The sequence below is a fragment of the Dermacentor silvarum genome, chromosome 7, assembly GCF_013339745.2.
Source record: "Dermacentor silvarum isolate Dsil-2018 chromosome 7, BIME_Dsil_1.4, whole genome shotgun sequence".
Lineage (NCBI taxonomy): Eukaryota > Metazoa > Arthropoda > Arachnida > Ixodida > Ixodidae > Dermacentor > Dermacentor silvarum.
Window position 1 is genome coordinate 11,124,198 of NC_051160.1, and position 25,403 is coordinate 11,149,600.

Consider the following 25,403-nt stretch of genomic DNA (forward strand, 5'->3'; position numbering starts at 1 on the left):
AAATGAGAAAGAAGGACTCCCGGTTGAGCTGATTCAGCTGCTTGACGTCTGTGTCGAGATTCCTCAACACGGTGTCATACGTTCTCTCAATGTTCACGTTAGCGGAGCCATCTTGGTATGGGAATACACGAAGCAGCACTTTGCGTTGCCTGCCGCGGAATAATCTCTAGCAGTGCGCGGTCATGTCGCTCAGCTGTAACGGCCACTGGCTGTTCTAGAATTGCCGTCTTCTTGCACCGAGCAGTGCAAAGTGTATGTATGCTTGCATCATCTACGATGGCACTGAAGCCTTTACGTCTTGAAGTCTTCCAGCAAACTCGGCATTAGCCCGGGAAAACTAAGGGTGGCCTGAATGAAGCCTGAAGTGAGTAAATTTATCTATCGTTAATGAGCTTTTCCAAAGTGCTGCACAGTGAATTGACAAAGGTGTGGAGCTTGCACAAAGCTTTTTACCCTCTCACATGGCAACTTACTGTGCAGAAGTTTACTGTTGCTCGTGGTAAATTCTGTAACCATAGGTAAATTTACTCATGAGTAAAGTGTTTGATGCTACCAGGAAGAATGCACAATACTCTGCTGCGTCATGTGTCTGGGTAGCTTGTGTCGGAGATGGTGGCAGTGCTGGGGGTTGCGACATTAAATATATACAGGCCTGCTTGAGCCTTGCAGAACTACTGCAAGCGAATGCTGTACCTGCTGTCGTTTTCACTGCTAAGAAGACATTTTCAACTAGTTGTTTCGAGATGCTCTTGTAGCGTTATAAAGTTGTGCAAGACAGCATTCAAGCTGTATTGCGAGTACAGTAATGACCAGGTGCTTCAGTGCGCATAGTGGAGCTGGCTTTGTCTCACAACGCAGTTTAGGTGCTGCTTTGCATTGCTTCTGAAGCACTGCTGATGCACTCTGGAACAACCAGAAGACACCATGATAGGAGTAACCACTATTTGGCAATGCCAAGCTTTGTCCAGGAATATCAGGAATATGTCACTTTGTTTTAGGCAGCTTGAGGCCGCTAAGGTAAAACACTGTCATCTCAAGAGCTTGCTGCCAGGCCTCTGCATCATAGTCCATGTAACAGGTTGTACTACCCATGGAAATTGTGTGCATTCTTGAGTCAGAGGGGACACAACACCCTGCTGCGTCATGTGTCCCAAGCAGCACGGGACCTGGGGCCCATGTAGAGCCAACATGGCCCTATGTAGGACCAGTATTTCTCAATAATGTGCATACACCTGTCAATGTTGGGCCAGCATTGGGCTTGGCTTTTTATGTCATGGTTAGTGTCCCAGTGAAACACCATGGAGACACAGAACACAGTGCTGTGCCGTATGCTCTTTTTTCCTTGGCATCCCCATACTCGCGTTCTATGGGGTCAACATGGTCAAATGTATGACCAATATTTCTCTTCGTCAGGCATTGACCCCGTCTCTTGTATTGCTGGGTCGGTGATTCAGAGAAGAGGCAGAACACTCTAAAGACGCACAGTGCTGCAGTGTGTCATGCACCGTTCCTTGGTGTAAAATCATAGTGGGTAACTAAGTGTAGATCAGACACAGGCCATTCTAATTCCTTCATGGCGCAAGTCAGCCACCAAACCACTTGATAGCTTCGCCAAAGGCTTTACACAATCTATCATGGCGTGCCACCGTATTTTTTGTGGTGTATATAGCCATGAGTGGCTGCGCTAGAATGTACTTTTCTTCTATTTGCACTGAGCCATGCTAATTGGGTGCTGTCATAATACATAAAGGCACTGCCACCATCACATCTTCAAGTCTCACTCTACATTACATGTTGCTCCGTGCAACAGTACTTTGTAATCTGAATTCTATTCACATTCACATGCACTTCTCTGTGAATTGTCAAGTTCCATGTTCGCAGTAGGAATGGAGACATGGCAAATGAGAGTTCTGAAATGGCGAGTTCTCTATGGAAGCCTCTATCTTCTTTTTTTCTATTTTGACTTTAGTTTGAATGAGGAAACATGTATCCACCCTTGTCAGATAGGTTTTGATAAACTTGTGGCGGCCTTGCTCCACATGCTTTTAGTCATAGTGATGCTCTACATGGGCGAAATTCTAGGTCGGCTGGGATAATGTCATCAGGCCGATCATTCAGATGTTGTTCCTGTGCACGTTATGACCATGTTTCATATTTAAGAGTGTAGTGTGTTGTAGTGTGTATAGTACTATTATATAAATTTTAGGTTTTCAGACATTATATGCAGTCAAACCTCAGTATAACGAGCCTCAGTTTAACAAAATTCGTGATATAACAAACTATTTTCATTTCCCGATCTTAGTACCACTGAAAACTCTGCATTTTTTTCGCGATTTAACGATGCCATTTCGTCATAAGCTTTTGATTTAACGAAGTTTTCAGCCATTTCAAATGTACTTGGAGCCTGTATGGCTACTAAATCTCGCAAAATACTATAAAAATGTCAGCCGAGGCAAAAGTTATTCGAAGTGTCCTGCATGAAAAGCTTGAGCGGAGCCATCAGAGCGCGCGCGCCGGGACACGGTACGCAGGAAACACTGCTGCGCCATTAGTAGTATTGGGAAACAACTTGTGGAGGTCGCGGGGGTGCGTGGTAGCTCGCAGCGCTCGGAGGAACACGAGAGCTGACGTTTCTTGTGCGCAAGGGGGGTGGGGCAGTGCCTTCTTGAATTTTAGGTGGCTTTGGGTGGGGAGGGTGTGAACGTGTGGTAATTTGATCAAGCTTGCGCTATTAGGTGGGGGAGGAAACACGTGTACCTATCTGCTTTTTCCCCCTAGCACACGTGTTTCCTCCTCGCATGCGGGGCATGCGGCCGTATCTTGGAGGTAATCCGCGGCAAGTGCAAAGGCAGAGCCGAGGGGGTTGGTGCCTTGATGTGCATTGTGTTCCTGCACCTAGTGCTGGTGGTCCCGTAATGTCAAGTTTCCGAGACACCTTACGAAGTGTTTGCTTGCGTTGAGACAGCGAGTTCGTGGTCATCGATTGAGGTATGTTAACGTTTGCCTGAGCGGCGCGTGACACCGACAAAACTATGAACTTTACTTCGTATAGTTGTCTGTTTGCTATCGCCATCAATGCTCAGCCTTTCTGGCAAAACTGACAGTTTTTTTTGTTGCTCAGGCCGAATATTTGTATCTTTTTACACTTTTGTTTTTAATTTGTGGGCGCCATCTGATGATGGCTGCGGGCGGTAAGCGCGATCAGCCATAGTGTCCAAGATTTACGGTGCCACGCGACGCAACGCACGCAAATTTCGGCACGCCGTGAGCCACATCGATGCATTGCTCTCGGCGTAATCTGTAGCGCACACGCTGGCACTCATAACCGTGCTCTTATGGCCCAACCTTCTTGTGATTTGTTTATAACTGCTCACTGACAAGATACTATCCACTGGAAATGCTCTGGGAATTAATGAATTCCCAGAGCATTTCAAATTAACCCTCGCAATTCGCGATTTAGCTAAAGGTCTCTAACTTCATTATATCGAGGTTTGACTGGAGCTGCTTTTCTATTTTCACGTGTGTAGGATAGTGCGTTTGTAGGTTACATGAATTAGGTGCCTTGTAGTATTTTGTGAATATCTACGGGTACTTTGTTGACTTCCCAGCGTTGAGGCCTGTTTTGTGCCATTTGTGTTATTCAAGCCTACATTTAAAGCTTGCTCGCATGTATCCAGTGCCATACGAGTAGACGTCGCTTCAAGTGCTCTTTTGTGTACAGTTTGGATTGTGGCGGGTTAATTGAGTGCATGCCGCTGCAGGTTGACATGAAATATCTGATGAGAGAAAACTGTATTAAAGTACATTTTGTGGTATTCATTAATTTCTGAAAATTCGTGGTGTACATTGCATTTCTACAGATTGTAAATCGCCAGGAACCAAGGTAGCTGTGGGATCTTTGTAGATATTTGCCAAGATATTCACGTATGCCTCCTGTGCTCCTTGATTACAACCCGCCGTGGTTGCTTAGTGGCTATGGTGTTGGGCTGCTGAGCACGAGGTCGCGGGATCGAATCCCGGCCACGCGATGGGGGCGAAATGCGAAAACACCCATGTACTTAGATTTAGGTGCACGTTAAAGAACCCCAAGTGGTCCAAATTTTCTGGAGTCCCCAGAAAATGCACTATGGCGTGCCTCATAATTATGAGGCACTATGGCGTGCCTCATAATAAGATTGGGAACCGAGGGGCCCGATTTTTATTAATCATATCATGGCTTCTTATGATATCATAATAAGATTGTGGTTTTGGCACGTAAAACCCCATAATTTAATTTTACTCCTTGATTACACTTATAATGGGCAACAAACACGATGCTCACGGCATCTTGTCTAGAACAGGAAGAACCGGTTATTTATTGAGAGCATTGCTTATGTAGGCATAAGACAGCATGCCGCCAGTACTGCACACGACTGAAACGCAGCAGTGCCGATACAATGGCTGCTCATGTCCTATACTAATGGGGCCTTAACAGAATACATGTATGCAGAGTAACCATTTAAAGAAATTGTAAACTAATGCATTATATTTGGTGGCCATTATTGCTGTTTATAGGACTGCAATGGCTGTTTCGATTGTGAAATTATCGACATTAGGACTTTGGTGGTTCAATTTTTATTTTTCCAAGTCTTGATTTTCAGCTATAATATTCTGGCTAAATATTTAAGAATGCAAATGAAAAATCTACCCCTGTTAGTCTTTTATGTGCAACACATTTCATTCACATAAGTTCAGTGGCATCTCTGCATTGAACAGAGAGAGAGAGAGAGAGATAAATGAGATGCGAAAGGCAGCTCATTTATCTCTCTCTCTCTGAACATGTATTTAAATAGGGGAACTATGATGGCCCTGCGCTATAACTGTCTCAAAATGCAAAACCTTAACTGTACTGTTGCCAGTAAATGTTTACAGAAGCACAAGGAAGAGATTTGGGACAGTTTGTTCCTTTCACAATGCACATTTATTCACATATATACAGTCAGCTGAAATTACATTTGTGCCTGAACACATGTCCCAATGCACAGAAAGAAATGCTCTCGTATTTAATTTTGTTCCCCATTTTACGGTTACCATGAGTCATAATCCATGCCTTCATCCAAATGAATCTATTCGTTTGTGACACTGATTTTACCTGCAATAGTCTGTAAAAGCTGCTTTTGCAGCATTCAATTGGAAACAATATATTCAGTTTGGTACAAAAGCAGTAATACGAGATTAGTTGTGTTTCTCCATTCAGCCACATATGTTTGCCATGTTTGTGGTTTAGTGGTGTTAAAGTGGTGCTATCATGAGACATATGCAGCACTTGCATGTACTAACAATACTGTCCAGTGAATGCTCTTGAAGTACTAGACCCACAAGCATTGCCAAGTAGCAGCTTGTTGATCATAATATAAAAACCATGCTCGTCTGTTTCATTAGCTGTTTACTAATACTATAGTAAAAAGTTAGGGCAGGTATTCGCACTGTCTCACTAAGCCATGGCCAAAAACGCCAACTATGTTTTGATTACAATCAGCTTGTTGCAATTAGCACACCTGAATTTTTTATAAATTAGAACGAATTCTGTTTGTACTGCTCACAGGCTATAAAATTTATTACAAGATTCCCAGATGTTTCCCAGAACATTTTTTAACATTACATTTACCTCCCTTGAAAATGTCATTCAAAAACTGTTTTTCAGTTGACATTGTTCAGTTTAGCATATATATTCTCATTAGTCGATTGTATACTTGTTGATTTTTAAAACTTCGCTTTGGAGTTCCACGGATACACGACGCCTTCCCGGTGCCTTGTCGCACACCTGGCAGGTTCTGTCACACGTGTTGCCATGTGGCAAACAACAGAGTGTGTTCAAATGCGAAATGGCCCCTATGTCGGGAGTTGCATAGTTAGCATATGCTAACTATGTTGTGTGATTAGCCTCAGTGGCTATGGCATTCCAATGCAGAGCATGAGGTCGAGGGTTTGATTCCCCGCTGCGGCGACCGCATTATGTCGTCAAACCTTGTTATAACAAAGTCGCACCTGACACGAACATACATTAGTTATATCCGATATTCGTTATAAGCGTATACAGTCGAACCCGGATATATCGAACCCACATACAACAAATTATTGTGTATAACGAACAGCACTAAAATCGCCTTGAAAATTTCTGTATAAGATTTTTATTTTATATAGCTAATTACCTATATAACAAACTTTTTTGTGATCCCCTTCAGATTCGATATATGTATTTACAGAGTTCGACAGTATTTGTGAAATGCCGATATTGGCAAGGAAGATTTTAGTTTTAGTTCGTCGTGTCCGAGTTCAATATGTCGAGGTTTAACTGTAATGAGGGTATGCGAAAATACTCGTGTGTACCGTGCATTGAGTGCACGTTAAAGGATGCTGGGCGGTCAAAGTAAATCCAGAGCCCCCTTCAACAATGGCATCTCTTGCAGCCCTCTGTTGCTTTTTCAGTACTCAACCCAATTAATTCATCAATCAGTGTTGCATGCGGTATCTCAAAGACCATATCAAGTGCCACTTCTCTCCTTTGATTGCTACACGGTGGTGTGTGGTACAGTATTTGCCTAAAATCTCCAGAGGAAGTTTAAAATTTGTACGGCGAGCTCGTGAGGAAACGTCGTAGCAGTTAGGCAGCTGACACTCTCTAACATTAGAGGTAAGGAAAAGTTTCCTTCGGCTTTCTATGGCTAATGCTCTAACATGCAACACTCAACTTCTACTCTTCTTATTGAATTGACAGCTTCCTTTTACAAGTGATAAGTGAGATGTTGTGACGGAATTCATCTATTACAAAACGATTGCGCCATGTTTGATGATGTGCATATGAAGTATAAGCATTGTGAGCCACGTTCAGAGTACATGCATTGCATGTTTGAAAAAATTACGAAAGCTCCCGATGTCATCTCTGTGATTGGAGGCTTCTGCATGGGAACTTGAGGTGGCAGAGTTGATGGTACCTCGTTCCCATGCGCGCAGCCGACCTCACTGCCTCTGTGATTTTGTCGTGGTTGGGGTTGTGAGAGAACATCCTGAAAAGGAGACAAGTTTCAGTCATGAAGTTAGCTTTTATGCAGCAGTGTCTCCAGATAAACATTGCCAGCTATTGATTAAAACAAGCCCACGATGCCTGTGCTCAGCGGCCTTGGAAGAATTAAAAAAATAAATATTGACAATAGACATTGCCAGCGTTTGCCAAATGTTTCAACTTTTGTAATGGTGTTTATTGTATGCGATATATAGTACCTGATTTGTGGCAATAAAAGGTTTTACTCATTTTGAGCACTGTCTCTTATTTGAGAAAGCTGGAGAAGTACGGCTGTGTGACATCTTTTTTTCAATACTATTAGCATTCTTTGGTAACTTCACCCAGCAGTCTGTCTCTATGTATATATGTATGTCTGCACCTAACCTCTTTCCCGCCAACTTGAGTGGTAGTCCATGGACCCGCCATGGTGGCGTAGTAGCCATGACGTTGCGCTGCTTAGCCTGAGGGCACGAGATCAAATCCCCACGGCGGCCATATTTCAATGGGGGTGAGATGCAAAAACACCCGTGTATCGTGCATTGGGTGCACGTTAAAGAACCCCAGGTGGTCAAAATTAATCCAGAGTCCCCCACTTCGGCGTGCCTCATAATCAGATCGTTATTTTGGCACGTAATACCCCACAATATAATTTTTTTTAGGTAGTCCATGGTCGAATGGGCAGAACACTTGACTGCTATGCTGGGGAAAGCGGGTTCATGGGACAAACTTGGCTCACTGTGTATGTGGTGCTCTTCAATGAACCTCTTTGATGCCAGTTTGGGTCACTGGGCATGTATCATATCCCCTCTTTCATAATCTTCATTATATGAAACATCATCATCAACAATTACCTACCAACCATAGACAGATTGCAATAATAGCATCAAAGTCGCCATTCATATTCAAGGATGGATGCATCGCAGTCTTTTTTTTTTTGCACATTGTTGTTTCTTTATTTAAATGAGCACGGTTATTGTAAATCGTTCAGGCTACAGCATTTTTGGCATTGCACAACTTCATACGTGGCAGAAGTGGCACCTTATAAGACTGCCACTTGATGTGATGTCACGTCGACATTCGTGGTGTTGATCGCATGGTCTCCGAAATTTCTAATAAATGCACACAATTAGTATGATTTAAGAGTTTAGCACGTATAGTGCAAATTCCTTTCGCCGCAGCGTTGATGAAACAATTCCGCGGGAAATTTTGTCATTTTGGTGGTGCCTAACTCATTTCTTATGAAACACAGACGCACACGCTAATAATACTTGATAATTTGAAAGTACCGCCACTCTTTGAACTCTGCCAGCGCCGCGCGACCTCCTCGCCCCTTGCGCGTCTCCTCCGCGGGAACCGGTTCTGCGCCCGTTTTTCTGAACGACGATTGGTCTTCCTGCCGTTGCCCGTGGAAACGCGCGGATCTCGCGTTTTGCTTATCGTTTTCTTTTTCGTTGGTGCCTTTTTTTCTACTTGGCTCGGCGCAGCGAACGTTGCACGCGGTGTTGTGCTAGAGCTATGCCGTGCTGTAGCGCATATAACTTCTTTCTGGGGTTTTACGTGCCAAAACCAGTTCTGATTATGAGGCACGCCGTAGTGGAGGGGTCCAGATTAATTTTGACCACCTGGGGTTCTTTAGCATGCACTACAACACAAGCACACTGGCGTTTTTGCATTTCGCCTCCATCGAAATGCGGCCGCCAGGGCCGGGATTCGATCGCGCGACCTCGTGCTCAGCAGCGCAACGCCTTAGCTGACTGAGCCACCCCGGCGGGTGTAGCGCATATAACTCTAGCAAAAAGCCTGAAGATGGTTTTGCAGTTTTTATGATACAAGGAAAGCGTGACGGCTTGCGCAAGAAGCAGTGGCTGCACAACATTGGCCGAATTAACTTTGTTCCGACAAAGAACAGTGTTTGCGAGGTAAGGCGCCTATTTATTGCTCGTATCAAAGCATCCCCAATGCTGCATTTTGTAATTCTTCCGGCCTGCTCATCGGCGTTTTAACAGCGGAGCTGTTCGACCCTTGACTGTCCGGCATCACGCAGGTCACGCGACCAGGAGAGGATGAGAGCCGCGCCGGGGGAGGGCTGGTCATGTGACCAGCAGAGGAGGAGCTGCGCGCAGGGGGAGGAGGCGACCAATGAGAGGCCGCGCTGGGCGCGAGGAGGAGAGGCGATAAGAGAAGGTGTTTCTGTGCGGCGCGCCCTTTCGGATAACGCGTAGAGCTGCTGCCGAAGCCGTCCGCGTTTCCCCGCTTTCGCGCCGAACGCGCGCGGTGTCCGTAAATGCAGCCGATGCCTCTTCCAACGTTTCAATATAAGTTCCTGTTGTAGGTCTGTGTTTACTTGTGTTTACGCAATTGCGTAAACGAGCAACACATGCCCATGTAACACTCGTAATAGTAGTCGGTGTAACTAACACAGCTTCGCTGTTCGACCACCTTCACAGAGTGGAAGGGGCGGTAATCTTTTTGCTACGACAATTTGTACGTTGCATAAAAATGGGGTTGACCTCAGTATGCTGAATATTCTGCTGGGACTCCATTACCTCGCACGTCGTCATCTGTTATTCAGGGGTACTATTCTGAACATTGAACGTTGCCAAATTCCGCCATGTTGCGAATTTCGTAGTGCCGCCATTTTGAGTCAGAGCGCCCGTAGCAGCCCTCTGGGCCAATCAGAGCTGTCCAGATCGCAAATTAGACAATATGGCGAAATTCGACAATGTCCAGAATAGTACCCGCGGACTAAAAAGGAAAACGAACGGTACATGTTTCTAGAATTCTATACAGTGTAGTTCGACTATGCGAATGGTGAAACGTGGAAGATGTAGAGCGCAGCTCGGGCGCCCGTTCTTGCGTTGAGCATCGGCGTCCCTCGGCGTAACCGAGCGAACGAGCACATCGAAGGATGAAAGAGTGAACGCGGAGCGTAGAGGGGGGGGGGATGAGTGCGCGAGGAGGAAGGCGGAGGAGAATAAAGCGGTAGGGTGAGGAGGAAAGCGGAGTGCCGCACTAGACGTTCACGGCGGCGACCAGGCATACGGCGAGCGCGTCCAGCGATACCATATGCGGAAACAAAGCGCTGGCGTGAGCTTCGGACCCACTGCGCATGCGCTACTTAGCCTGCGCCGCCGCCGCCGCTAGAAAATGCGCTCCGCGCGACCCACGCGTTCCTGCGTTCTCGCTTCTTTCTGAACAATGAGCGGCACAACCGGTGGAAACAATTCTGCCGCTGCTGTAAAACGAGCTGCTCGAGCGGAGGCTCAGCGCAGCCGCTGAGAGGAAGGACCCTATCGTTCAGAATCAAATTCTTTGCCACAATATATCGCGAATTCAAAACACCCAACCAGCTGCGCTCAAAATTCGTATTAGGGAGTATCGTAATCGTCGGTGAATTTTTATATGCGCTGTACTGGTGCTACTGAGCGGGCTCAGGGACTTATGTTAGGTATTCTTTTTTCTTTCCCCGAAACTAGAGCTACTATACGGTAACCCTGTCCAAGACCACGGGCGTGCACTTACCACGGGACCATCCTGAGCGCGGCCACGATCGTGTCCTTTAGACTGGCATAGAAACGGGCTCTTTCGGGCTGTTCGCACGCAATCCTCTTGAGGCACCGGTAGTCACCCGTGTTCAGGGACGTCAGGTATGTGGTCGCCCACCTGCACAAAATAGGTGAGGATTCTTGTGCTATATCCCCTAGAAAAGGCCGCACATCAGCTTTGGTCATTGCAAAGAAACCATCCCGGCGCATATAACGGTGATAATCGTCGCCGAGAAAAAAAAAAAAAAAAAACGCAGTACCGCGAAATCGACCGAAAAGTCAAAGGAAAGCTACCATGCCCTCAAAATTAATCCGTAGTCCTCATTCACTACTGCGTCCCTCAACTCAATGTGCGTTTGGCGTCATTGAATAGCCGTTCCCATGGTAGGTGCGCGATCGCATTCCGAAACTACCCCGTAGCATTTTTTCAAGAAAGCTCTACAGATACGACATGGCCTCCGTGATTGGGGCAGTGCGCGCTATCTGGTACCGCTCGCAGCCCGACCTCGGAGGCCGTGGATGCAACGAAGCGCCGGATATCGTTCCTGCAGCGTACCGCACGTGTCCGTGGTCTTGAGGCTCGTGCACCGCTTGCGACGGCGTCCCGGGCCGGTACGGCAGCGCGAACTCGGGTGGGTCGGTGCGCCTGGCGGTGTAGAGGCCGAATCCGCTGAATCCCGTGGCGAGACCCAGTGCCACGAGTAGCGCCTTGATGAACATGACGGCGACGAAGTTGGACACGTTGAAGGCCAGCACCTGCGAGGCCGCCGCCAGGGGCCAGAGAGCGCGCTGCTGCGTATAGCATACCAGATTAAATCAAGCAGGCTAGGTGACTATTTGTCACTGCCCCGTTTCAAAGGGGATGCCAATTAATCATCATCGTCATCAGCACAGAAGAGGGGGAAAAGATTGAGAGGGAGCGTCACGTGACAATCTTAAAGCCTATAGCCATTAAAAAAAATTGAGTGACTTTATAGCATACGCCAAAGAGGATGAAAGCGAAAGCCTGCGCGCTGACTAGATATTCATTAAATCACTTGACATTCTCATTCGAATGCGTTGTTACTTATTGTTTACTCCCACCGAAGGTCGTGTGTTTGAGTGCTTTAATTGACGCTATCTTAATTGATTGTGCCTTAAGTAACACCAAAAGTAAATGCCGAGGGAGCGACTCCCATTAAAGGCTGTGGTTTCGAGTGCCTTAATTAACTCTCTATTATTTAACCGTGCCTTAATTTGCCTTAACACCAAAGGTCGTGGGTTCGACTCCCACATATGCTCGAGGGTTCGACTCCACGAAGGTCGTGGGTTCGAGTGCCTGAACTAACTCTATCTTAATTAACTTTGCCTTAATTAAGATTGAGTTAATTCAGGCACTCGAACGAATTGGCTGTGGCAGATATCGCAATTCTAATCCTTGAGTTAAGTTACTCGATGAAGCGGCCCTTACATCTACGAGAAATCAAAATGTTTTATTGAATAGTTAACATAATTACACTAATTGATGTTTAATTAATTACTTTCCAATACATATTTCAATCTACGAATTGTAGCTAGTGAGTTCGCAGGGCATATCCACTTCGAATGAATTCTGAGGATGGCACAGGTTTCGAGATATGCAGCGTCAAACTTGCGGTAAAAATGCATTTTTGTTCCGCTTACTTTTTAAGAAAACACCGTTTTGTGCATTGACGCGCAAAGGTAACTGGAACGCCAATGCGTTTCGCCGGACACTTCGAAAATAAATATCTAGAAACTGGCGTAGTCCTGAGAATTCGTTCTAAGTGGATACATTGAAATATGTACCGCAATGTAATAAATTTAAAAAAAGCAATTAGTGTAATCATGCTAATTATTCAATTATGCATTTTGATTTTTTAAACGCCGGCCTCGCTCCACGAGGCCAGCGCTCTTCACGCCAGCGTTGTGACAGCGAGTGCTTGTGGTCATGGAGTGAAATCTTTGGATGTTTGCCCGTGCGCTTGAGCGAACGTTTGCCTCAACACTAATACTCTAATACTTTGCTGTCGCTATTAATGCCTCGCTTTTCGGGCAGAACTGCGTTTCTCTTTTTTTTTTATCAGCGAAGCTGTTTAAACCAGCCGTAATTTGTGGTGCGTAGCCGTGGCAGCCATGGCAACCCGGAAGAGGAGGAGACCGCGTGCATGCGCACGCGGTCTCCTCCTCGCCAGCTCCTTGCCTTCCCGACCCCTGCCTCTCTTCTCTCCGCGGCGCGCTGAGCCAGGAGAGAGAGAGAAAAAAGGCGAAAGCTTGCACTAGGCCGCGCAAAGCTCAAGACTACAGTGTACTAGAAGAGTTGTAGTGCGCTCACAACGCGGCAGAGCTTGACGCACTTCGTGTCGCCGCCGACAGACGGCGCGGTTCGCAGCGTCACCTGAAACTTTCCTACGCGTCGCGGTAAAACAGCTATGGCGTGTTGCTGTTTTCATCGTATAAAAGTAAAATGCACGACGTGCAGCGCACGAAAGTTCTTTTGGTGCACCTTCGCAGTGTGCAGTGAAATAAATTACTATTGTTGCGGCTAATCTACAGAGGGTTGGCGATGTTTTGAGCCGGAGACACGGATGAACTAGCCTTGCTATGCATGCTGTTCTGTTAAAGGCTTGATACGGCCGCTGCAGTCACGGTAGCAAGAGACACTCGATTTTTTTCTGCAGCTGATCGATAAAATGGTAAGTGTGGTTTCCCCACAACTACCGTGCATCCGCGTTCCCAGCACCACCGCGCCGAATTTAACCACCACTTCGTTTTTTTTCCGCAGGTAAGGCGTGCAGCGCCTTAGACATTTTCACGTTGCACCATCTATTCACGAAATTGAATATTTAGGTATCAAGCCCGTTTCACATGGTGCGAATTTGCAGTGCGTCTTTCGCAGCTGCGATTTCCGCAGCTGCGTTTTTCGCATACTCGTTAAGCATTCTGACTGGCGATAACGTATGAGTGAGCCGCCTCCTATTGGTCGTCTGTTTCCACCGCTACAGTGGCTACCAACGCATCTGCGTTTTTCGCAGAGAAGTTCAGCACGCCGAACATCCAAAAAACGCACGCACGAAGGGTCCGGCGGCCTATTTTCCGCAGCTGCTAATTCGCACGTGCAAATTCGCAGACAAAATCGCACCATGTGAAACGGGCTTCACTGCTGCACAATTTAAGGTGGTTAGCTGGTTATTTAGGTATTACATCTTTCGTAACGTTAATGCGACATGTAATCGAAAGGATGAAAATGCCAGGTTACATTTATGCAATAACAATGTTTATTTACAACGAAATAAAGAATGATCCCGGAAGCGCCGGGAGCAGCCGGTGAAAACTCCGAACAGCTAATGTCTAGAGCGCTTAGGATTTTCTTCGCGGGTGCTTCGTCCCTTTCACACCTTTTCCTTTTGTTCCTGGGCTTCGGTGTCGTCTTCGTCAGGTACTGTGGTAAATTCGGAAGAATCGTGGAAACAGCGTTTTCTGATAGCAGTGGCAATTGTCACGAGGAAGGCACACCTCTTTGCATTCTATAAGGTGCACAAGAACCTAATTATGAATCGCGGTTCGAAGTGTAACTCACAGACCCGCAAGATTCCTTCAGTGTCTTATCTGCACGGTTGAGATTCCTCTCCCATTCCTTTCGCCGTTCTTCATCACGTGGAACGCTGAGCAAAGACGCCTTTGGTGCATCTTTCACACGACTGTAGCCAGTTCTGCACTTGGGTGCAATGCAGTATTTTCGACGGCGGCTAGCCATTCTTACTCAGTCAGAGTGCACATTGAGTAAAGCGTCAAGAACAAAGCAAGCACAGAGGATACTGCTGAAAACGCCGGTGGAACTTGCAGTCGAGAGCCGACAACGTCGATATTAAGTGGTTAGTTTTCATAAAGGGAACGTTGGCGCTATATTCTGCAGCCCTTGAGGGAGAACGGTCAACGTCGCGATCCAACAGAACGTACTCCATACAAAGCGAGGGAAGTTTTCAGGAGAAACTGGCGGCAGCGCCTCTGGCGGGCGCCGGAGCAGTCGACGCTGAGTGCGCCGCGGTGACGCGGCGCAGGGATACGGCAGTGAGCACACTGCCCCTATTCTAGTACACTGTACTCAAGACACAGCGAAGCTGACCGATTGATATCGAGCGGCTAGCCTCCAACGCGTTCGGCGTCGGCAAGCAGCAGCGTTCTTGGCACTGTGCCAACCTTGGTTAGCCTGCATGCGTTTGTGGCATGCCAGGAACGCTGTCGCTCGTAGGCGCCGACGTGTCCAACGCTAGTCGCGCGAAATGTCACCAACGCGCTCGGCGTCGGCAAGCGACAGCGTTCTTGGCACTGTACGAAACTTGGTTAGCCTGCCATGCGTTTGTGGCATGCCAGGAGCGCTGTCGCTCGTAGGCGCCCACGCGTCCAGCGCTGGTCACGCGAAATGTCGCGAAAGGGAAGGTACCTCCGAAAATGATCACTCGAGAATACCTTCCTACATGCGTAGTTAAAGGGACACCAAAGAGAAACAGGAAGTTCAGCTGGAATAAAAGAGGGACCTTCAGGAACGCGTGCAGTTTTTGTTGGGTGCAAAAATATGAGTTATTAGCGGAGAAATTCGTAAACAAAGACCAAATATCTCTTCCTCAATTTCTCTCACCCCAGATTTGGCGCTGAAGCAGTGTCGTCACAGATTGCATTGCTCTCAGCGAATCAGAATGCGCCATGATACGTCACCGCTTGCGTAAACGGCGGAGGCGCTGGCTGCATCATGGCTGCATGGCCGCTGCGTTTGCGTTAGCCGCGATGGATACCGTTGCTGCCGCTGAACCTTGCAACGAAGAGCTCGCCAGGGAAGCAGGACTGCATTTCAGCGATGTTCAGTGAAATGGAGCGCGAAATGATCCTCCGTGCTCGAGCGGTAGGTGTTTCCGCGTGCGATGGCGGTGAGCCGCCGGCGGCGCCGGCGGAAAGCAGAGCTTCGTTTTCATCGACGGAAGGCGTGTGTCCGGTCCGCCAGGTGACGATGTTCGCGACTAAACAATCGTAGAAAGTTGCGCACGTACTCAGTAAGGTTATTTTGTGGCTTTATTTAATGACATTCAGCACTCACCGAGCCGCCAGTTTGCTGCTGCAGGCTGCTAAACCCCCTACCGTCTTTCCGGTAGGGGGTTTTTATGAAGGCCGCATTGAGGTAACAGCTAGCTGCTCGAGAAAGGACTGGCCTCTGGGCCACGCCAAGATACTTTTTTGTAGGATTATACACATAATCCGAGGGCGAGAAATGCAGAGAGCACACCATCGGTTTCTCTGGCTCTTTTGCCGTTTTATCATCGGCAGAGCACTGAGCCATTGCGAACGTCGGAGAGCCGGGGCTCACCGCGCGGCACCACATGAAAGGACACAATCGAGTCAACACTGCCGCTGCCCTTGGGCCATTTATACAGCCCTCAACACTACACACACGAGGCATTTTCTGGCTGTTTCCCGCGAAGTCAACGTTTTTCGAGCCACGCAACCAAACACTGTAGAGCGGAACAGGCGCACGCGATGATGCATGGACCAAAAACGAAACTACGAAACTATCACGACCGGATGTATCGCCATGCCATTTTTTTTTCTTATTTAATTTTGCGCTAAACTTGTACTTCCTCGCTTGTAACGGTTTAAAAAGTTGGCAAATGCTGTTTATGTACGTTTAAGGTGTATTTCATTTTGCGTTTTATTAACAGCGATAAATCGCTCTCGACCAATCGCGACCGGCCTGCGTTTGTAATCTCCGACGTCACGAACGTGTAGTGCGGGAAATTAGAAGGGGCGTCAGCACCTATCCTTCAGTTTTTTTGGTATTTTCTCGCTTATTAAACATCTGTTCACCGTAAGAATGATATGACTGTGATTGTGATGGCATAATCTACCATTAAAGCTCAACTTCCGGTTTCTCTTTAGTGTCCCTTTAAGTTAAACAAATTTAAGACCTAGCAGCAACCAAGTTTATACCTAGCAGTATCAGCCACCGTTACTAGATTACTCTAGTAACGTTGGTATCAGCCAGTAAGCGTCGCTGTGCCTAAGCTTTGTGCGACCGAGTACAAACTTGCCTGATTTTTTTCCAGTACATTTCATTCAGGGACGTCATTCATCTTTATCTGTAACATCTAATTTAACTTTATTTCGCAAATATGCAAGTGAAATCTAATATCTTTATTCGTTAGCTTTATTCACCTTTGTCTCGGCCGATCCCTTGTAGTGCGTATGAGCCACTATAGTTGAAAAGAAAAAGAAAAGCGCTGTCTTCGCATTCGATCCAAAGAGGAAAAATGTTCAAGTCCGCTGCAATTTTAGCTGTTTATGTAATTGTGCGAGCTCTCACCGACAAGTACTGCAACATCGTCGGCACGCAACATTCGAGCATTGCGAAGAACGTGCTGACATTGCCATCAGACAGTGAACAAAGGCGTGGGAGGATCTTTGCAGAGTCTTGTGGCTCCTTGCAGCGAGACAGTCCAGACATGTTGGGCACCTTGATTGAAATCGCCGGACGCCGCTTCGACGGAGTTCTTCTGAAAGCAAAGGTAACTGAAGCAGGACTTCGTCTATCCTTGCAGTCGACGCCGTGCGAAATGGAAGAGCCGCGCAGAGAGAGCACGTACTGGGACGCACCTCCTGTACTGAAACTGTTAAATGCACTGAAACTTTCTGCCATTCTAGTCTTCAGAAGCCCGGGCTATGGCGCGATCGCAGCCTTAAACTCTGTTGTGGCGGATTACCCCGACATGAAGCGTCGCATCATTGTGCTATCAAACGACGTAACCTTCCTGCGGCAGCTACGCTGGCATGAAGCGAGCCTGGCGACCGGTTTCGTAAGCAGCATTAACGACAGTGAGGCACATCGCATCGACAACTTAGTTTGGAGCACCTACTGGGATCTAATAAGCGAGGCCTACGGAAAACGACTCGTTCCAGCTATAGCGGGATCGTCAGCCGTGTCCATCGAAAGCGAGCTCATCTCATTAAGTCTCGTCCGACGCTGGCAAGACCGTGGTTTCCAAGTGATCGCCTTCGGAGTGAAGACACGTCTGCAGCAACTCCATTTCGTACATGACCTTGAGGTGGCCGTTATCAGTGCGTGTGAATGCGTGCGCAACATGTAAAACAAAAAAAAACACGAGCATTTTTTTTATTTGGGTCCATTTTCTTGTACGTCAATTGACATTATTGACACCCGACTTGGTATATCAGTGGCTATGACGTTCCGATGTAGAGCGCGAGGTTGTACGTCCGCGTTAAGAATGTCGCAACGCCTGTGTGCAGAGCTTCAAATGCTTTACCTGCGCATACCTCAATCCCCACAGCCTTTGGTGGTGAATATTAAACGGCGATATCCACTTCTTTATCGCAATCGTCAATATTGCTGTCATATTTTCTCTTCTGATCTGACCTGATGCTTACATGTCTCTGGGTGCTACCCCCCCCCCCCCCCCCTCAATGTAAAGCTTTTGGATCCTTAAGGAATAAGCAAATGAAAAAAAAAAAAAAACCCTGTGTTGCTTTAAGCATCTTCGTAATCAATATACTTAATCGCAGTACACTTTCCTTAACGACTAAAAAGAGAAAGCTCTTGATTTTTCAAATTTCCAGTACACACATAGCAGCCTGTATAACTATTTAGAGGCGGTCGAAATTTAATAGCAAGTGCAAGTAAGTCGGGGCCAGATTTTCAAACGACTTTATATTTTTCTGCTAATCGTAGTTGCCCCCTGTTCAGTGCTTCACGTAGTACCGCTTCACACTTGTCGCCTATACATATATATATATATATATATATATATATATATATATATATATATATATAGATCAGCTACTCTGTCGCGATGAATGATAACAATAATATTAAAGAAAAAGATTAATATTAATATTATAGTGACAAAATACGGCGCAGAGTAGATTTCTTTCATTCTTCAGTAAACAGTATCTGCGAGAAAAATAAAATCTCGCTTTTCAATACTTCCTATATAAATGATTTATTATAAAGCTTTCCCTAAAGCTGTTGTACTTTGTCCGTTTTGTATATCATAGCCGTCTGTGATAAATTCGTGCGATTGATTTGCATCAAATAGTTAAAAAAAAGGAATCTTGAAAATTACGCATAAAAATGTGGCATTTTTGAAGACGCAACATCTGGGTGCACTCATGTGTATTTATGTGCATATCAATGCCACATTCCTTGGTCGTCATCACAGCAATGAAGGTGCGATGAGAGTATATTTTATGGCTGAACAAGCAGCACATAGGCTAGTGTTCGCACATACAATATAACTCATAACAGCTCGCATAATTTAGGGCACCTAGTTCGGGAACAGCATCAATGGGTCACTTTCGCGAAGGGCGAAGCAGACGCCACTCCATATCAACGACAATTGGAGTCTGGTTTCGGGTAGACAACTGCTTACTGATTCAACCTACGAGGGGGATGCTGATAAGCACTGAGCTTTACCCAGAAAAAAAATTAGCTAGGAACCATGTAACAGCCGCGCTATTCTACATAATCCACCAGGCAGTCAGTGCACTCGCAATAGAGAATTTAGCGTGTCAGGTGTTCTGCTAAACGCTGGCAGATCGGGCGGAGTAGCGGGTGAGCGGGGGCGCAAATGTGGGTGGCCTGCACGGTGAAGCCACCTGGTGGTGCAGAGCTCAACCAGATAAACAGAGCTATTACTGCGGTTACCGAAGTGCATTGTTCGCTGATGGTGTACATTTTCGGCGGCGGCGGATTCGTGAACACGATTACGGCGCTACCGAAAATTGACATCAGCAGAGAAGTAGAACACACTTGTTTACTGCATTATTAGCTCTGTGTTTGTCTGGCTGAGCTCTGCGCCACCAGGTAGCTGCACCTTGCAGGCCACCCACATTTGCGCCTCCGCCTGCTCCGCCCTTCCGGCAAAACGCCCAGGTCCGCCGCGTTTAGCGGAATACCGGACACGCTAAAGCTCTCTAATATCTGTTCTGACTTGGCGCCATTGCCCAGTGTCTATGACAGTGGCTATGGCGTTGGGCTGCTGAGCTCGAGGTCACGAGTTCGATCGCCTTGGGTGCTGCATCGTGGCACCGTGTCAAACCCGCGTACAGTTAGAACACCGTCGGAAGTCGTTCAAGCTGCCCATATTTCGCGCTTCGGGCGAAACTGGCACTTTTCGCTCCTCACGTGGCTTTTTAGCGGCTCCACGTTGGAGGTCAGTTAGAAGATTGTACGGCTTCGGTGGTGAAAGCTGACGGCGCCGTCCAGTAACGTAGTCTGCGAGGGAGCCCTTAAGCGCTGCATGACCAGGTCATTGGTTTCAGTTTAACTTCTCAGACTGGCACACTTTTGCAAATGATTTTTTATTGATATACCACGGGCGAACATCAAGTTTTTTGAATACGAAACGAATAGTAAGTGTCGAATATCAAATAGTGAAAAGAGGGCGCATATATTTATAGCAAGAATAGATTATTTCGACCCAATTAGGTACGACGTGTGTAATGACTAGGGCAAAAATGACAGCTATTGGGGACCGAAGATCAGTTTATACTCGAGATAAAGACTTCACGAATACCTGCACAACAACTTGAGATCTTGGCTGCAAACAAGCTCTCTATTATACAGAGTGCCTCAGCTAACTTTAGCCAAACTGTTCAAAGAAGAAAAGAATAAAAAATTGGTGTGGTTTAGCTTTGGTTAACCTAGCTGGTTCATAGCGAAAGCTTCACTGCCCTGGTAGGCCCATTGTCGAGCTGTGGCCGAGGTGTGGTTTCGCAATGATATAAAGACATGTTTGCCAACGAACACAGTGTTTATTCATCATTTTTTATGCCTATGAAGACACTGCGGTGCATCTGTAAAGTAGTGAGACTTGGTTGCAACTCGCAGCCCGGCCCAACTCTTCTCGAGCAACGGCAGCAATGTCTCCTTTCAGGGCTCCTTAAAGGCCTAAATATAGTCCGACGTAGCGTGAACGCGCGCACACGTTATGTCACGTTGGCGAGAACAGCGGCTATATTATGGTTCGACCTATGGTTCGACGTACTGGCGCCGCCAACGTAACCGGACGCGCGGCCAATGCGCTCCGACGCGCCCGGCGTATGATGCCGTTCGCCCGCGTGCCGATAACGTCGGACTATAAACGCGCATTAATGCTCTCTTGTGGTCTGACCTCTAGCTCTCAAGGTAAAAACTGTTGAGTCGCCTACGGCTGCCCGAAGTAGCGTAATGAAGCTTTCGCTTCAATAGTAAAATAAACAGTGCAAGATACAATTATAAGACCTACGGTGTTCAGTCGTCAGAGGTTTGACGACCGAACACGGCAAGTCTTATAATTGTATATTGCACGGTGTTTTTTTAAATATTTTTTTGTTGATCGGCTTGGCTAAAGTTAGCTGGGACACCATATAGAACTGGTGCTGTATGACGCTGGCTTTCTGAAAACTCTAAATAAATGGTTGCGAAAAAAATCAGAAGTTTTTAAAAAATGCTGCTGAAGGAGTTGCGGGCTGTACACACGTGTAAAAGGACCAGCCGTGATGAAAACATAAGAGGGTGTAGCATAAAAGATAAAACTGCTAGTGAATAGACTGTCAAAGATACAAAATGACAAACTGCAAGCTAAGTTCACAGGTCGTAATTTGTGGGTGGTCTTGCCACCTGTAGAACTATAACGAGGCACTAAAACGAAACACTTAATCACTTTAATAATAATAATCAACCCAACTTTCGTTAAATCAATGAGACTCTCTGTTTCTCCCGTTGTTCAATGAAACTTTTCGAGGCCCATTTGGGTCACTAGGTATGTGCCACTGGGAATGTGCCGCTCTACAATGACGAAAAGGTGCCTAAAGTTTCTTCGACACTGAGCAGAATCAAACCAACGAAACAAGGGTCCTTCACGGATAGCAACACGACGCATTAGCAGGCTGCGCCACAAATGCACTGGGTATGCGCCGCATTTCGATTAACGTCTTTCACGCCAACGCTTTAGCGACCTGCCCCATGAATGCACTGGGTACGTGCCGTTCTTCAGTGAACCTCTCGCAAACTTGAGTCATTCAGTATGTGTCACTGGGTGTGCGGCATTCGAGGGTACAATTCTCAGCGTTCGCACGCAGCGGCGCGCCACGCTTCTCGTCTCGGACATGGTCTCGGAGGCCACGCGCGGACTTCTCGGCAGTGCCACTAGGTGGCGCAGTGTGTCCAGAAAGAAGGGAGAGGTAGGAGCCCGGTAGCCGCATGACACATTTCTAAGTGGTCGCACGCACCGGCGTGCCGTGCATTTCGGAGGCCACTATATAGCAGGATTCGCGGCCGCGCTAGATGGCACCGAGTGTGCTTCGGGAAGCGCCAGAGAGGACTCCTGCCTTCAGTAAACGCCTTATACACAACTCGCTTCGACGGTGCCAATACGTTGTGTTTCGAGTTTTCGTCGAACCTTGGACAATGAAAGACTAGCGCAGTGTTGGGGGGCATCGAGCAGAGGAATGGGCACCGCGAAGCCATTTTCTAACGATCATATTTGCTCTAGATCTATTCTCGGTATGTCGTAGAACGAAAGTAATAATTGAAAATTAAACCACAATAACCCAAGTTATCGAGTCATGTAAGTCATCCATCGTGCCATCCAAGTACCGAAAGGCTGCACGGTGCGAAAAGCGGCTGAAATTTCAGGGATATCTGCGCTCTTCAACTCGAGGGAGCGATGCTTCCTGCGAAAGAGTCGCGGTCACACGTACATACGCCTTTACATAAGACTCACTGCCTGCAACGTCGTTAATTACGCCACGCGACCTCAGTAAATCGTCTAATGAATAAGCCATGCCGCCACTGGGAGTGCGCCGCGCACACAAAAGAGAGGCAGGTCTGGTGAAGTAAATATGGCATGGTTCGTCGGCTCCGGTATGGGAGAAGGCAGTGAAGAGAAGTCGCTTTCGAAACTTTTGTCGAGGCTGAAGAGTGTCTACCTTGGCGGTAAAGCTCGCCTCTAGCCAGCAATAATAAAGCAATTAAAAAAAAAACATTTGCGGTAACATGCTCCCTAGATGGCGCCCTACAACTACTAATATATAACAAACCTTTTAATGAGGCCTGGTGAGGGGCTCTTTAAATGTAGAGAAGATGTGGTAATTTAAATGTACTTCTTCGGGAGCGCTTTTACAACAGAAGCGCACATATTAAAGTGGCTGGAATTAGTAATTAGACAACACGCAAAAAAAATTTTTTTTGATTACCCGCATCAGGCGACATGATTTATCCTATAGGAAGTCTTTAACCCCGTCATCTAATTAGCCCAGAGAAATTGAACCGAACTTTCGAAGAGCGTGACTGTCACACCTTTAGCAACTCGTTGCGGCCTGAACTTCGCGATGTCCTGCTCCCACGTGACGACCTCCTGTGTCATGACGTCATGACACATACACCCCTTTTTGAAACAAAACCGAAAGTGGTTCGGTGAAAAGCGTTTACAATAAATTATATAGGGCGCTCTTATGTTTGCCAGTATTTTTATTTCTGGCTTTTCGAGGTCCAGGACTTTCATTTCACGCAAAAAAAAAGAAAAAGAAAAGGCGCGGAAATGCAATGCCATCACTCCGTGAAACCACATCGGTCATGCGAATTGATGATGTGCACTGTTGCTCGCAAGAGGGAGTTGCCATCGCCAGTAGTGAAAGGAAGTTCCGCTCTGGAAGACACTCACCTGTGAGTTAGTGAACGTCCGACCGTCTCCCGACGAGGCATCGCTGTGCCACTGCTGCAAAGTGCTCTCAGTGTTCACGTTGCTTCCCTCGGTGCCGTGGCATTCGGCCAGGAGAAAGAAAACAGCGGCCAGGAGGACGATGACCAGGAGGCAGGCCGTCTCGGACACGCGTGCTGCCCGCATCTGTGGACGTTATTGCACTATTGGTTGGTGTTGAAACGTATGTGTTATAAATTATCCTCCCCTCTTGACTATTGTCAACAGGGGAGAGTGCGGAGAAACGTTGATGTGCATAGCGCGACAGAGACAAAGGGTAGAAGAAGAAGAAAACATTTATTAACAGCGGAGCTGTTTAAGCCGGCCGTCAGGCCGTTAGTCGTCCACAAAAAATGTGGGCCGATCCTGGCGGTAGTGCAGAAAGGGTCCAAGCGCAATGGCACGTACCCCTGTGAACTAGCGAAGCTGAGCCTGGCCAGCTAGCTGAGCATGGTTAGGACTACTTAAGCTTAGTCATCGATAGCCAATCAATAGCTAATCGATCAATAATCTATAAATTCCGGAAAATGCTTGGGATGACCTGGTAGTGCTTAGCCTAGCCCGAAAGCCAGGACTAGCTAGGTGCCCATCAGCTTCGCTGTCTCTCTAGCATTGCGCCTCCAGTGCAAGTTACGCTTTTTTTTTTGGGGGGGGGGGGGGGGGGCGATGCTTTGTCTGCGTCGCAAGCACAGCAGCGCTTGTGCGGAGACAAGTGCTGCTTCCGTCGTGCCTTTCCGTATTTCGTCTGCTGTTGCGCTGTGCACATCATAGATTACCAACTCACCCGGTCTCTCATCCTGCGGAAAAAACGCAGTTTTGGGCGGCTGGGTCATAAAGTCACTGAATTATGATGATGAACCTTAGCGATGCCCTTTGCATCAGGCAGGCATATATGGGGTTGCCCTAGCCATTGAAACTTAAGTATGCGGGAACTCCACTGGAGTTGTCAAAGTATGAGTGGGCCAAGTTTCACTTGGACCACCCCCAAATTTCAAGTTGACCCACCCCCAATTTCAGTTGGGCCACCCGCAAATTTCAAGTTGGCCCACTCCCACATTTCAATTGGGCCTCCACTAAATTTCAAGTTGGCCAACCACAAATTGAAGTCGACCCACCCCTAAATTTTAATTAAGTTGGCCTACTTCCAAATTTAAGTTGTCCCATTCCCAAATTTAAGTTGGCCCACCCCAAAATTTCAATTTACCCATCCCCAAATTTCAGCTGGCCCATCCCTACTATAGGCTTCCCCATACATATTCTATGGAAAATTTATGTATCCCTATGGGTATATCTGATCATACGAGTATTCTCTCTGATAAATTTTATTTTTGTTTCAATTGTTTGTTATCCCTTATAAAACTACCAACCATTTCCATTTACACTATTATAACGATTAAATGTCTTAACTTCGCAAATTACGCATTTTTTGTGCATATACAAGGCCTTACACTTTTCGCGTGACAGACAGATTTTGCTGGGGTACTCACGAAAGAATGCTTACGCATAAAAAAAACAAGAAACAGCCGCAGTTTCGCCCGAAAGGCGAAGCATCGATTGTGATAGTAAATTAGTAGACAGCTATATAGGAAGTAAGGATAGTAGTTTCATCGGCCGTATAAGCTTGTAAACATAGGCATACCAACTAAATGAACAAGCATGGCGTCACAAGCGCACAAGCAAACATAAACACATCTCACTTGAAGACCGCGGAAACGCGCTGTCAAAACACCGGAGTGAGCAAGCGCGGCTGCGGCAGCGGGCGAATTGACCTTCGTGGTGCGTCTCGCATCAACACGAACTAAGCCGCGAAAACACAGCGCGCGGCGGACTGTGACTCGACGCAGTTGGCTTTCAAGATACAGCGGCCCAGGCAAGCGAACGCGGCTGCCGGAGCTTCCCGGAGTAGAACCTAATATAGACGGGCACGGCTCCACCTGCACTAGGTGACTAACCTAAGGGCACTTAGAAGTCTTCGTTTTCCTAAAATAAACAAGATAACAATTTACCAACCACCTGCTTCAAAGATTCTACACGACGCCAGGCGTTCGCGTAAAGAGTTGTCATTTATAGTGTGAT

The 25,403-nt window shown here is 46.9% G+C and overlaps 2 protein-coding genes across 2 annotated transcripts in view; one reads left to right on the forward strand and one right to left on the reverse strand.

The window, feature by feature from the left end:
- LOC119457550 (probable methyltransferase TARBP1) overlaps positions 1 to 7,290 on the forward strand; it is a 50,262-nt gene extending 42,972 nt beyond the window's left edge. The window contains exon 25 of the mRNA XM_037719157.2: positions 1 to 7,290. Coding sequence (XP_037575085.1) covers positions 1 to 163 — 163 coding nt within the window. The 3' untranslated portion in view covers positions 164 to 7,290.
- On the reverse strand, positions 6,917 to 23,474 carry LOC119457552 (uncharacterized). Its single transcript, XM_037719160.2, has 4 exons — positions 23,292 to 23,474; positions 11,144 to 11,376; positions 10,565 to 10,705; positions 6,917 to 7,046 (listed from the first exon to the last, which is right to left on the reverse strand). Exons 1-4 carry the CDS (start codon positions 23,472 to 23,474, stop codon positions 6,917 to 6,919), a joined length of 687 nt encoding a protein of 228 aa, XP_037575088.1.
- Between the last annotated feature and the right edge of the window lie 1,929 nt (positions 23,475 to 25,403).